Here is a 12,585-nt window from a genome sequence, read left to right on the forward strand (position 1 = left end):
CCATTTGGAGATGGCAGAAGTTGCAGAGAATTATGTGTTGGATGTGGAGGCGCATGTTCTGGTAGGTAAGGACAAGAGGAACTTTATCACTGTTAAGGTGGCAGGAAGAAGGGGTGAATGTGGATGTTTGGGAAATGGAGGAGATGTGGGTAAAGGCAGCATCAATGGTGGAGGAAGAGAAAACCCTTCCCTTGAAAAAGAAGGACAACTTTGATGACCTAGAAAGGAAAGCTGCATCCTAGGAACAGATGCAGTGGAGAAGAATAAACTGAGAAGAGGGAAAAGCATTTTTACAGGAGCCAAGGTAGTAAGAGATCACCAATGGAATCGGTTGGTTTATAAAAGATGTTGGTCGACAGTTTGTCTCCAGAGATGGACAGAGAGATCAAGATAGGGGAGGAAGGTGTCAGAAATGGACCAAGTAAGTTTAAGGGCAGGTTGGAAATGAGATGCAAAGTTGGTGAAATTAAGGAGCTCAGCATGTGTGTAAGACGTAGCACCAATAAAGTCATCAATGTAGCAAAGGGAGAGTCAGAGAGCATTACTAGGGACTGTTCTACGTGGCCAATGAAAAGGCAGTCATAGCTGGGGCCCATGAAGTACCCATGGCTAACCCAGGACCTTCAAAAGGGGATTCCAACAGGGTGCACCATCTTCCCAATCCTATTTATAATGGGAATGAACCTCCTATTAGCAGCAGCAGAAGATGTAACCCCTGGCCCGATGCTGGAGTCAGGCATTGTTCAGCCGGCTCTACGAGGATTCATGGACAACATCACTATAACAACTGTGTCACATGCCCAAGCAAGATGGGTATTGGAAACCCTGGGTAATGAAGCCACTTGGGCGAGGATGTCCTTCAAGGCTAAGAAGTCCAGGTGCATGGTGATCAGAAAGGGCAAAGTTACTAGCAAGTTTAGGCTCCAAGTTCAGGGTGAGGTCATCCCCTCCATCGAAGATAACCCAATAAAATGCTTGGGGAAGTGGTTTAATGTGTCACTGACAGATGGGGCCAATGTCACCGATGCTGTGAAGCAGACGGACGAATGGCTGAAGAAGTTCGACAAATCCGGACTTCCGGGTAAATTCAAGACCTGGCTGTACCAATATGGCATTCTGCCCGGGCTTCTCTGGCTCTTCACACTTTATGAGTTCCCCATGACTGTCGTAGAGGGCATCGAGAGGAAAACCAACAAGCACCTGCGGAGATGGTTGGGAGTTCCCCCAAGCTTCTCTTCAGTGGGCCTTTACATTCGTTCTGGGCAACTGCAGCTTCCCCTGTCATCTGTTGTGGAGGAATTCAAGGTGGCAAAATGCAGAGCCTTATTAAGCTTGAGAGATTCTAATGACGTCTTGGTAAAGCAAGCAGGCATTACAACCAGATCTGGGCACAAGTGGGCAGCCAATGCAGCTGTGGAGGAGGCAGTGTGTTCTCTGAAGCTGCGAGATATCATCGGCAACCCCTGCGTCGGGCGGCAAGGCCTCGGCTCAGTTCACTTCCAGAAGTGGGGAAACGCAAGCATAAGGAACAGGCGAGACATGATACAGGCAGAAGTACAGATCCGTGAGGAAGAGAAGCGGATTTCAAAGGCAGTGGAACAAAGGTCCCAGGGTGCCTGGACAAAATGGGATCTGCCTAAGCGCAAGATCTCACCGGCAGAGTTATGGAGACTGGAGCTCTTCCATATTTCCTTCCTCTTCCGATCCGTGTATGACACCCTTCCTTCATCTGTACACATGGGGATGAGAGAGGACCCGAACTCTGTGGTCAAAAGGGGACACTGGCTCATATACTGTCCGGGTGTAAAACAGCTCTAACTCAAGGACGGTATAGGTGGCACCATGATAAGGTGCTTCTGGCTCTTGCTGACACACTAGAGCGGGAGAGATGCAAGAAGAGGACGGCTGGCACAGATTTGAGGAAGGCCATCACCTTGATCAAAGAGGGAGCCAGGCCTTTCGTAACCAAACAACCAAAGCTCAAACTGCTGCTAACAGCCAGGTCCTGGGAGATGAAGGTCGATGTGGGAAGGAGGTTGCAGTTCCCGAATGTGGTGCACACAATCCTATGCCCGGACATTGTACTGTGGTAAATCCAAGACAAGAAAATAATCCTGGTTGAATTGACTATGCCGTGGGAGGAGGGATGGGAAGAGGCCCACGAGAGAAAGGCCTTGAAGTACCAGCCCTCAGTGCAGGAGTGTAAAGACAAGGGATGGCACACATGGTTGCTCCCTGTGGAGATCAGCTGCAGAGGTTTCCCAGCCAAATCAGCATGGCGGTTGTTGTCAGATCTGGACCTAGACGAAAGGAGCAAAATCAAGCAGCTCGTAGGATGGGGGAAGAGGCAGAATGAGCTTCTTGTTGGATTTGGAGTAGGCAAGTGGAGGGGAGCTAGAAGCCAGGAGCAGATGGGCAGTGATTTGGCCACCACTGCTGGCCCACCAACTGGAGAGTGTCGTGGTTAAGGGTCGAAACACTCAGTGAGGGTTGGGAACCATCTGATGACATCTGCTCCTGGCTGAAGGCTGCGGTTACCTTATAAGGTAACTGGAGAATGCACCCTAACAGGTGCATGTAACAGGTAACAAGAGTCTGGAGAAAGTTAGAGGAGCCAAAGAAAAAATTGTTGAGTATGAGGACCAGTTCTGTCAGATGGATATTGGTGGTGGTGGTGGAGGAGAACTGGTTAGTTCTTTTATTGAAAAGAAGCAAAGAGCTTTAGGCATTCTTGATTGGAGGCGGGGGGGTAGAAGTGTATAGGGACTGGACATCATGGTGAAAATGAGGTGGTCAGGGTCACGGAATTGAAAGTTAGTGAGGTGATCGAGAGAATGAGAAGTGTTGTGGTTGTAGGTGGGAAGGGACTGAACCAAGGGGGATAGAATGGAGTTGAGGTATGTGGACACAAGTTCAGTGGGGCAGGAGCAGGCAGAGATAATGAGACTAACCAGACGGTCCGGTTTCTGTACCGTGGGTAGGAGGTAGAAGTAAGCAGTGCAGGGTAAGGGAACTATGAGTATGGTGGCAGTGGGTGGGAGTTCTCCAGAGCTGAAATCGTAATTCATGGTACAGCTTTCCCCTGCCATCCAAAGGTAGAGCGTCCCTATGAAACGGTTCGTAAACCGAAATGTCGTAAGGCGAAAAAGCAATTACCATTTATTTATATGGGAAAACTTTGTGAGCGTTCTCAGACCCAAAAATAACCTACCAAATCATGCCAAATAACACATAAAACCTAAAATAACAGTAACATATAGTAAAAGCAAGAATGATATGATAAATACACAGCCTATATAAAGTAGAAATACTTTTCCACAATCATTACTGAACTGTTCTCCGGAGCGAAAATCTCATGGAAGCGCCGTCGGCAGAAAATCTCACGCAAGCGCTGTTGGCAAAAACACGGCGCAAGCGCTGTCCAGTAACCTTTAAGCTATGAAGCTGCCAAATCATACTAAATAACACGTAAAAATACACAGTCGATATAAAGTAGAAATAATGTATATACAGTGTAGTTTCACTTACGGGAATTGGGAAGACAGCGCTGAGCACACTGATGGTGGTGTGTTAGGCTGAGTCGGAGCTTGGGTGGTGCAGTGGCCCCCACCCTCCAGGCCGCCGAGTGATACATTGCCGCGAGCATGCAGGGGTCCAGCGGTAGCCGGGAGGCACACAGCACATCTTGAAAAAAGCCGAAACAAACATACTAATTAACTAGGTCCTGCCCAGCACGTAATTGTCGGCCCAGATCAGTGCCGATTTCCGATTGTGTCTCTGATCTGGGCCGACAATTACGTGTCGGCGGCACCTAATTAATTAGCATGTTTATTTCGGCTTTTTTCTGAAAGATGTGCTGTGTGCCTCCCGGCTACCTTTGCATTCTCCGCGAATCGGTATCTGTCCGTGGCCTGGGGGTTGGGGTGGTGGGACACTGGGGTGTCATCTCGTCATTGTCTGTTTCCATTAGAGTAGGCAGCTCATCTTCCTCTATCTCTGCCCGCCTCAATGTCGAAGGTCGAGGTTTGTCGTCTGCTATGGCTGATGTGGAAGTCTTGCTTGACTGCTGAGCCTCGCGCATTTTTCTATCATACCGTTCTTTATAAGGACTCAAACCATCCTGCAAATATCCCCTAAACTAACGTACCCTTTCAAAATTAAAGTGGTACTTTATCATTACTCATTCGGTTTCGATTGTTACCCTTTTTTCTTCCAATTGCATCAGTTCTTCATCTGTCAGTTCTTGGTCATGGGATGCCAAAATCTCTTCAACATCATCTTCGTCAGCTTCCACAAGCCAAACTCACGTTGTCCTTACTTCGTCCACCACAATCGAAATGCTTAATTATGTAACACACATCAAAGTTGCTGGTGAACGCAGCAGGCCAGGCAGCATCTGTAGGAAGAGGTGCAGTCGACGTTTCAGGCCGAGACCCTTCATCAGGACTAACTGAAGGAAGAGTGAGTAAGGGATTTGAAAGTTGACAGCTTATCCACTGATGTCTACTATAAGCCTACTGACTCTCACAGCTATCTGGACTATTCCTCTTCTCACCCTGTCTCTTTCAAAAACGCCATCCCCTTCTCTCAACTCCTCCGTCTCCACTGCATCTGCTCTCAGGATGAGGCTTTTCATTCTAGGATGAGGGAGATGTCTTCCTTTTTTAAAGAAAGGGGCTTCCCTTCCTCCACTATCAACTCTGCTCTTAAATGCATCTCCCCCATTTCACGTACATCTGCTCTCACTCCATCCTCCCGCCACCCCACTAGGAATAGGGTTCCCCTGGTCCTCACCTACCACCCCACCAGCTTCCGGGTCCAACATATTATTCTCCGTAACTTCCGCCACCTCCAACAGGATCCCACCACTAAGCACATCTTTCCCTCCCCCCCCTCTGCATTCCGCAGGGATCGCTCCCTACGCAACTCCCTTGTCCATTCGTCCCCCCCATCCCTCCCCACTGATCTCCCTCCTAGCACTTATCCGTGTAAGTGGAACAAGTGCTACACATGCCCTTACACTTCCTCCCTTACCACCATTCAGGGCCCCAAACAGTCCTTCCAGGTGAGGCAACACTTCACCTGTGAGTCGACTGGGGCGATATACTGTGTCCGGTGCTCCCGATGTGGCCTTTTATATATTGGCGAGACCTGACGCAGACTGGGAGACCGCTTTGCTGAACATCTACGCTCTGTCCGCCAGAGAAAGCAGGATCCCCCAGTGGCCACACATTTTAATTCCACATCCCATTCCCATTCTGACATGTCTATCCACGGCCTCCTCTACTGTAAAGATGAAGCCACACTCAGGTTGGAGGAACAACACCTTATATTCCGTCTGGGTAGCCTCCAACCTGATGGCATGAACATCGACTTCTCTAACTTCCGCTAAGGCCCCACCTCCCCCTCGTACCCCATCTGTTACTTATTTTTATGCACACATTCTTTCTCTCACTCTCCTTTTTCTCCCTCTGTCCCTCTGAATATACCTCTTGCCCATCCTCTGGGTCACCCCCCTCCCCATCTTTCTTCCCGGACCTCCTGTCCCATGATCCTCTCATATCCCCTTTTGCCTATCACCTGTCCAGCTCTTGGCTCTATCCCTCCCCCTCCTGTCTTCTCCTATCATTTTGGATCTCCCCCTCCCTCTCCAACTTTCAAATCCCTTACTCACTCTTCCTTCAGTTAGTCCTGACGAAGGGTCTCGGCCTGAAACGTCGACTGCACCTCTTCCTACAGATGCTGCCTGGCCTGCTGCGTTCACCAGCAACTTTGATGTGTGTTGCTTGAATTTCCAGCATCTGCAGAATTCCTGTTGTTTGCACTTAATTATGTATAGTTTTACGCTAAGTGTAACACCCTTACGAGCTCTTTCAGGCTTTTCCGATACCTTCGAACTCATCTTGCAAACGGCTGCTCACAGGCACGTGTTTAAGCAACGTCGGCGAGAATCCAGGGGAGAGCGGCTGCTCGGGGCGCGCGCTGCCTTTTATCGCGCGCTGATTTTTTATTGCGTGCTTTTTTTTCGTAACAGTGAAAACACCTTCTGAAAGTGAAAACAGGGTACTAATGTAGGTCTTCCGTAACAGTGAGGTTTCGTACAGTGAACGTTCGAAAAGCGGGGTCACCTGTATGTCCAATGAGAAAAGTCACGGAGACAGGAAGAAGAAATAGATATTAAACAGAGAGCTAAGATGTGGGGTCTAACCGTAGCCATGATCGAGAGTGAAGGGTGGGAAGACACATAATATCCCTTGAGCAGTAAATAAAGAGGTTGCTCTATAAATGCAGGTATGAGCATGTAACTATGGGGACATGGGTATGTGGATTGCTAATGGATACACAGTAAGTGAGTCAGCATGTGGGAAAAATTCTCTTATTAGGTAGGGAACTTACAGAAAAGTTGGAAGTGAAACTCCACTGCTGTGTTGGCTGGTTGTAGGTTGGCTCACTGCGAACAAGGCTGAGTGTGAAGGTGAGCCCGGGATGATCGGCAGACATTACCATTGATGCCAGTGAGGTACCTAGAATACAAGGCAATGCCCACAATGTTTCACCTCCAGAAGGGAACAACACAAATATGAAACCTAGAGGCAAGTGCACCTCAGGGTAAAACTTTAACAGTTATGGGAAAATTCAATCACTTGTCTTTTTTTTAAAGATGATCAACACACCTAACAGCACAAACAAGATTTCTCTGCTGGCAACTATTCTGTACCTATCAAAGCAAATCAAATGGAGGATCTGTTTCATACTTCTGTCAGCAAAGTATTGTTCAGACTCATATTACACTTATATATCTGTCTTCCATCAAAATTAGCATCAATAACCAATTTATTTCTGTCCATATTCAAAAAAAATGCAGAATTTTTCCTTTATGGCATTATTAAAGTAAGGGTTTTTTTTCAAAACAGTTTGGATCTCACATGGGGCATCTTTCGTTAATAGCACCTGCGTGGATAAATCACCAAAAAAATCCACAAAATTCGGTACCTACCAGGATGTGACATGACGAACTGGCCTCTGAACCGCACCTCGGTCTTGAAATTGACCACGAGCCTCCCTTCTTCATTAATCCTCATGCTGGTTGGGTACAAGGCACCTGCATGAATAGTCAAACATCGTATTTTATAGAAAACACAAACACATTGCAGTTACAGTGATACCCACATTCCATGACTGAATAAAAACATTGGGCATAAGTTTCTAATTGAATATTTTTATATTGTTATATCCCTACTCAAGAACACTTCAATCATACTTTCTCTAACTTTCAAAGTTCTATACTCAGCACCAATGGTGGAGGAAGGGAAAACCCTTCCTTTGAAAAAGGAGGATACCTTTGATGACCTAGAAAGGAAAGCTACATCCTGGGAATCGATCAGGCGGAGATGAAGAAACTGGGAATAGTATTTTTACAGGAGATAGGGTGGCCAAAGACCTGGGATCTTTGTGATCTTCAGGCACAGAGCTCGAAAAAAGCAACATAACAGACTTTTAACATCATAAACCAGCAAATTGTTTGTCCCTTCTCGCTGGGAATATGAAGACATATGGCATTTATTTCAAGGAGAATAGAATATAAAAACAAGGCGATAATGCTGAGGCTTTACAAGACACTAGTCAGGCTGCACTTGGGGTATTGTAAACAGCTTTGGGTCCCATATCTCAGAAAGGATGTGTTGTTGTTGGAGACAGGCCAGAGGAAGTTCATGAGGATGATTCTGGGAATGAAGGGGTTAACATATGAGGAGCATTTGACAGCTTTGGGCCTGTACTCACTGGAATTTAGAAGAATGAAGAGGGATCTCAATAAAACCTACTGAATGTCGGAAGAACTTGATAGGGTGGATATGGAAAGGATGGTTCCTCTGGTGGGGGTATCAAGAACAAGAGAGCACATCCTCAAAATTGAGGGACAACCCATTAGAATAGAGATAAGGAAGAATTTTTTTAGCCAGAGAGTGGTGAATCTGTGGAATGCTCTGCCGCACACTGCAGTGGATGCCAAGTCCATGTGCATATTTAAGGTGGAAGTTGATTGTTCCCTGATAGGTCAGGGCATCAGTGGACATGGCGAGAAAGCAGGTGTATGAGATTGAGTGAGATCCGGGATCAGCCATGATGGTATGGCTAAGCAGACTCGATCTGCTGAACAGCCTCACTCTGCTCTTATGTTTTATGGTCTTATATTAGTCAACAGTTTGTCTCCAGAGATGGAGAGAGAGATCAAGATAGGGGAGAGAGGTGTCAGAAATGGACCAAGTAAATTTAAGGGCAGGGTGGAAGTTAGATGCAAAGTTGATGAAATTGAGGGGCTCAGCATGGTTGTAAGAAGTAGCACAAATGCAGTCATCAGTGTAGTGGATGCTCTCTGGTTTAGAGAGCATGTGCTATCATGAGAAGCTAGGTAAACATGGTTTGTTGTTTCCAGAGTGTCGGAGGCTGAGGAGAGATCTGATAGAGGTTCAAAAGATTATGAGAGGCATAGATGGAGTAAACAACGAGTTTCCTGGGGTAGAACAGGGTCTTGTCATCTTCAGAAGTTTTCGGATGACTGTGCCATAGTTGGATGCATCAGCAAGGGAGATGAGGCTGAGTATAGGGCTACAGTGGGAAACTTTGTCACATGGTGTGAGCAGAATTATCTGCAGCTTAATGTGAAAAAGACTAAGGAGCTGGTGGTGGACCTGAGGAGAGCTAAGGCACCGGTGACCCATGTTTCCATCTAGGGGGTCAGTGTGGACATGGTGGAGGATTACACATACCTGGGGATATGAATTGACAATAAACTGGACTGGTCAAAGAACACTGAGGCTGTCTACAAGAAGGGTCAGAGCCGTCTCTATTTCCTCAGGAGACTGAGGTCCTTTAACATCTGTTGGACGATGCTGAGGATGTTCTACGAGTCTGTGGTGGCCAGTGCTATCATGTTTGCTGTTGTGTGCTGGAACAGCAGGCTGAGGGTAGCAGACACCAACAGAATCAACAAACTCATTCGTAAGGCCAGTGATGTTGTGGGGATGGAACTGGACTCTCTGATGGTAGTGTCTGAAAAGAGGATGCTGTCCAACTTGCATGCCATCTTGGACAATGTCTCCCATCCATTACATAATGTACTGGGTGGACACAGGAGTACATTCAGCCAGAGACTCATTCCACCGAGATGCAACACTGAGCGTCATAGGCAGTCATTCCTGCCTGTGGCCATCAAACTTTACAACTCCTCCCTTGGAGGGTCAGACACCCTGAGCCAATAGGCTGGTCTTGGACTTATTTCCATCTGGCATAGTTTACATATTATTATTTAATTATTTATGGTTTTATATTGCTATATTTACACTCCATTCTTGGTTAGTGCAACTGTAAAGAAACCCAATTTCCCTCGGGATCAATAAAGTATGTCAATCTATCTATTTATCTAAGGCATGCATTGAAGGTGAGAGGGGTAAGTTCAAAGGGGAGGGGTAAGTTTTCGCTTAGAGTGGTGGATACCTGGAATACGCTGCTTGGTATGGTGGTAGAGGCACATAGATTAGAGGTTTTTAAAATACTTTTGGATAGGCTCATGGATATAACAAAGATGGAGGGATATGGACATTGTGTAGCTAGGAGGGATTAGTGTTTGGGTGTTCTTGATTGCTGGTTTGGCAGAACATTGTGGGCTGAGCGGCTGTTCCTGTGCTGTGTGTTCTATGTTCTAAGACGTCAAGTGCTTGTAGAGCAATGTCTGGAGTAGCACTACTTTGTTACAAAGATCAAGCTGGTTGTCCTGCAGCATAAGGCTGGAAGGACCATGAAAACAGATTTCACTGAATTTACACAGAAACTATAATAGGAAATTGGTGTGTGGCCAAGTGGTTAAGGTGTTGGACTAGCGATCTGAAGGTTGTGAGTTCGAGCCCCAGCCGAGGGAGCATGTTGTGTCCTTGAGCAAGGCACTTAACCACACAATGCTCCAGTCCACCCAGCGGAAAATGGGTACTGGCAAAATGCTGGGGGTTAACCTTGTGATAGACTGGCGTCCTATCTGGTGGGGGGGGGGGGGGGTCTCATACACTCAGTTGCTTCACGCCACGGAAACCGGCATAAGCACCGGCCTGATGAGCCTGGCAGACTTTAACTTTAATAATAGGAAATAGGCTGTCTCCAAAGATTCAGTCCATCATCTCACAAATCTGTGTTAAAACAGGAACTCTAGCACGTTGTGCTGGATCTCATACATCAAGTCTTACAGCAAAAGTTGTTTGCCTTTTATTCTGAGCTATTTTCATTTATCAACATGCACAAGAACTGATTGTTTTCTTCTTGGGGTGGGTAGAATATACAGTGGGTAGTGAGATTACCATCGTGTATGAAAAATGGCACTGGCCTAAAGTGCTGGCCAATAATCAAGACAAGCTGTCAAGTGTGGGCATGCCTTCACTTCTAAGAGGCACTTGATGCAAATCAGGTCCAATTGAGGGCCTACTGAGTTGAATGAGAAGAAATATTTAAGAGAAAATGAAGCCACCTGGCAATGCTAAGCCACCCAAGAATTCAATTTTGTTTTAAACAAGAACATTTTATTGCACCCATCGAAATCTCTCCTGAAGTGTGGCGGGACTACTGTGAGTTAAAAGTTCCAGGCGAGACCTGTTGAAGTTTCTTTCTTTTTTAAAGTCAGGTGATATGCATTTTCTTCTTCAATATTTCATTTTACAAGTGAATGTGATCACATCCAGCTAAGAACTAGAAGGAAATGAAAGCTGGTAGTACCCTACTAGATCCACAGGTAGCAGCCCTGGGAAGTTTGAACAGATTCTTTGACTTGACAAGGTGTACTTGGACTAACCTCGCCAAACTGACTTTAATTGTCTCAAGACTGAGCATTCTAAGCATTAGACCCAGACTTCCATTCAAAGTACCTTGTAGTTCTGCTTCTGGAGGGCTGCCGATACCATCTTTCCATAGAATGGCAGTATCATACACAAAAGTGAGCTTCAGTTCGGACTGCAGATCAAAATGTTGCCAGGTGCCAACTGCTGCCGGCGAGTGAAAGACATAAGAGACGAAAAGAGGGACACGGAGTGTGACATATGACTGGACCAGGTTCAACACCTATAATTAAAACAACAAACAAAATTAGCATCCAACAGGGAAAAGAAATATCGTCATTTAGTCCATTGAGATTCCAAAAATTCCTGGAAATATTCAAAATTGTCTGTTTATAAGAGGAAGACAAAGAACAAATGCAAATCGCCCATGTATTCAGCATCAATGGTGGAGTAAGGGTGTGGTCTGAAATCTCCCGAGGGGAAGGCCCCGAATCCTCGGCTTTGCTTGTTGCTCGGCGGCTGGGGCGGGGTCGAAGCGTTTGGCAGAGGATGGTGCTCAGTGCTCGGTGTCGAAGGGCTGGTCGGAGGCTCGAAGTCTTCGGACGGACTCAGAGCCCGCTGCGGTCGGGTGCTTCCAATGGTGCAGCATCGGCAAGTTTGCGGCACTCCCTTCTACCGTCTGCGTGAGATGATGAGGCTATCGGGACTTTGAGACTTTTTTTTTACCGTGCCCATGGTCTGCTCTTTATCAAATTATGGTATTGTTTTGCACTGTTGTAACTATATGTTATAATTATGTGGTTTTGTCAGTTTTAGTCTTGGTTTGTCCTGTATTTCTGCCATATCATTCTGGAGGAACATTGTATCATTTTTTAATGCATGCATTTCTAAATGACAATAAACGAGGACTGAGTGTCCTCATAATCTAATCTAATCTAATCTAATCTCTTGTTCCTCTACAGGTTGTTAAATCCAAATATGTCTTAAGTTCTATCTATTGAGTTACCAGCCTACCTCCTTACAATATGAACAAAAGTGAGAAAAGGGCTTAAGTTAGCGTAAACTATTAAAGAACTCAAATCATGTCCAATTTTTCCCTGGGATCAATAAAGTATGACTATGACTATGACTATGATTATGCCCATGTCCTTTCTTTTAACCAAATATTAGAGTTTCAGTCCACTATGCCCAAAATCCTGCTAATCAGGCCTTTGATCTGTGTGTAAATCAAAGTTTTGTTTCGGGACAAATACAAAAGAACTTACATATTATCTTCAGTTCTCACATTTACATCAAATCATTGAAACAAACAGTGAATTGTATCTAAGGATTTTTCTGGGGGCAGCCCACAAGTGTTGCCACTCTTTTCGATGTCAACATAGCATGCCCACAACTTACTAATTTTAACTGTACATCCTTGGGATGTGGAAGGAAACCAGATCACCTGGAAGAAATCCTTTCGCTTATGGGAAGAATGTACAAATTATTTACAATACAGTGGCGAAAATCGAACCTTGACTGGTGATTGCCGGCACAGTAATGCGATTGTGTTAACCACCATGCTCAAGGGCATACTATCAAAATAACACTTGCGTGCAAATTCCTTTTTCATTTATTTCCCTCATTCTCTCTTATTCCTTCTCAGAGTCTGTAAGCCAATCACCAAAGAAGGCAGAATTATGATGTCTCCTAGCTCCCTGCTACTTATTAAACACAGAAGCTGCAAAACAAGGAAGCAAAATGATAATTTCTCTCATTCTCCCATATT

General features: G+C 45.7%; 1 protein-coding gene across 1 annotated transcript in view; it reads right to left on the reverse strand.

The window, feature by feature from the left end:
• Window positions 1–12,585, reverse strand: part of frem3 (Fras1 related extracellular matrix 3) — a 163,686-nt gene that overhangs the window by 11,488 nt on the left and 139,613 nt on the right. Inside the window, exons 17-19 of the mRNA XM_072256992.1 lie at window positions 10,908–11,100; window positions 6,998–7,102; window positions 6,397–6,524 (exon numbers count right to left, since the gene is read on the reverse strand). Coding sequence (XP_072113093.1) covers window positions 6,397–6,524; window positions 6,998–7,102; window positions 10,908–11,100 — 426 coding nt within the window. The remainder of the gene's footprint in view (window positions 1–6,396; window positions 6,525–6,997; window positions 7,103–10,907; window positions 11,101–12,585) is intronic.

This window comes from Mobula birostris, chromosome 4 (genome assembly GCF_030028105.1).
Source record: "Mobula birostris isolate sMobBir1 chromosome 4, sMobBir1.hap1, whole genome shotgun sequence".
Classification (NCBI taxonomy): domain Eukaryota; kingdom Metazoa; phylum Chordata; class Chondrichthyes; order Myliobatiformes; family Myliobatidae; genus Mobula; species Mobula birostris.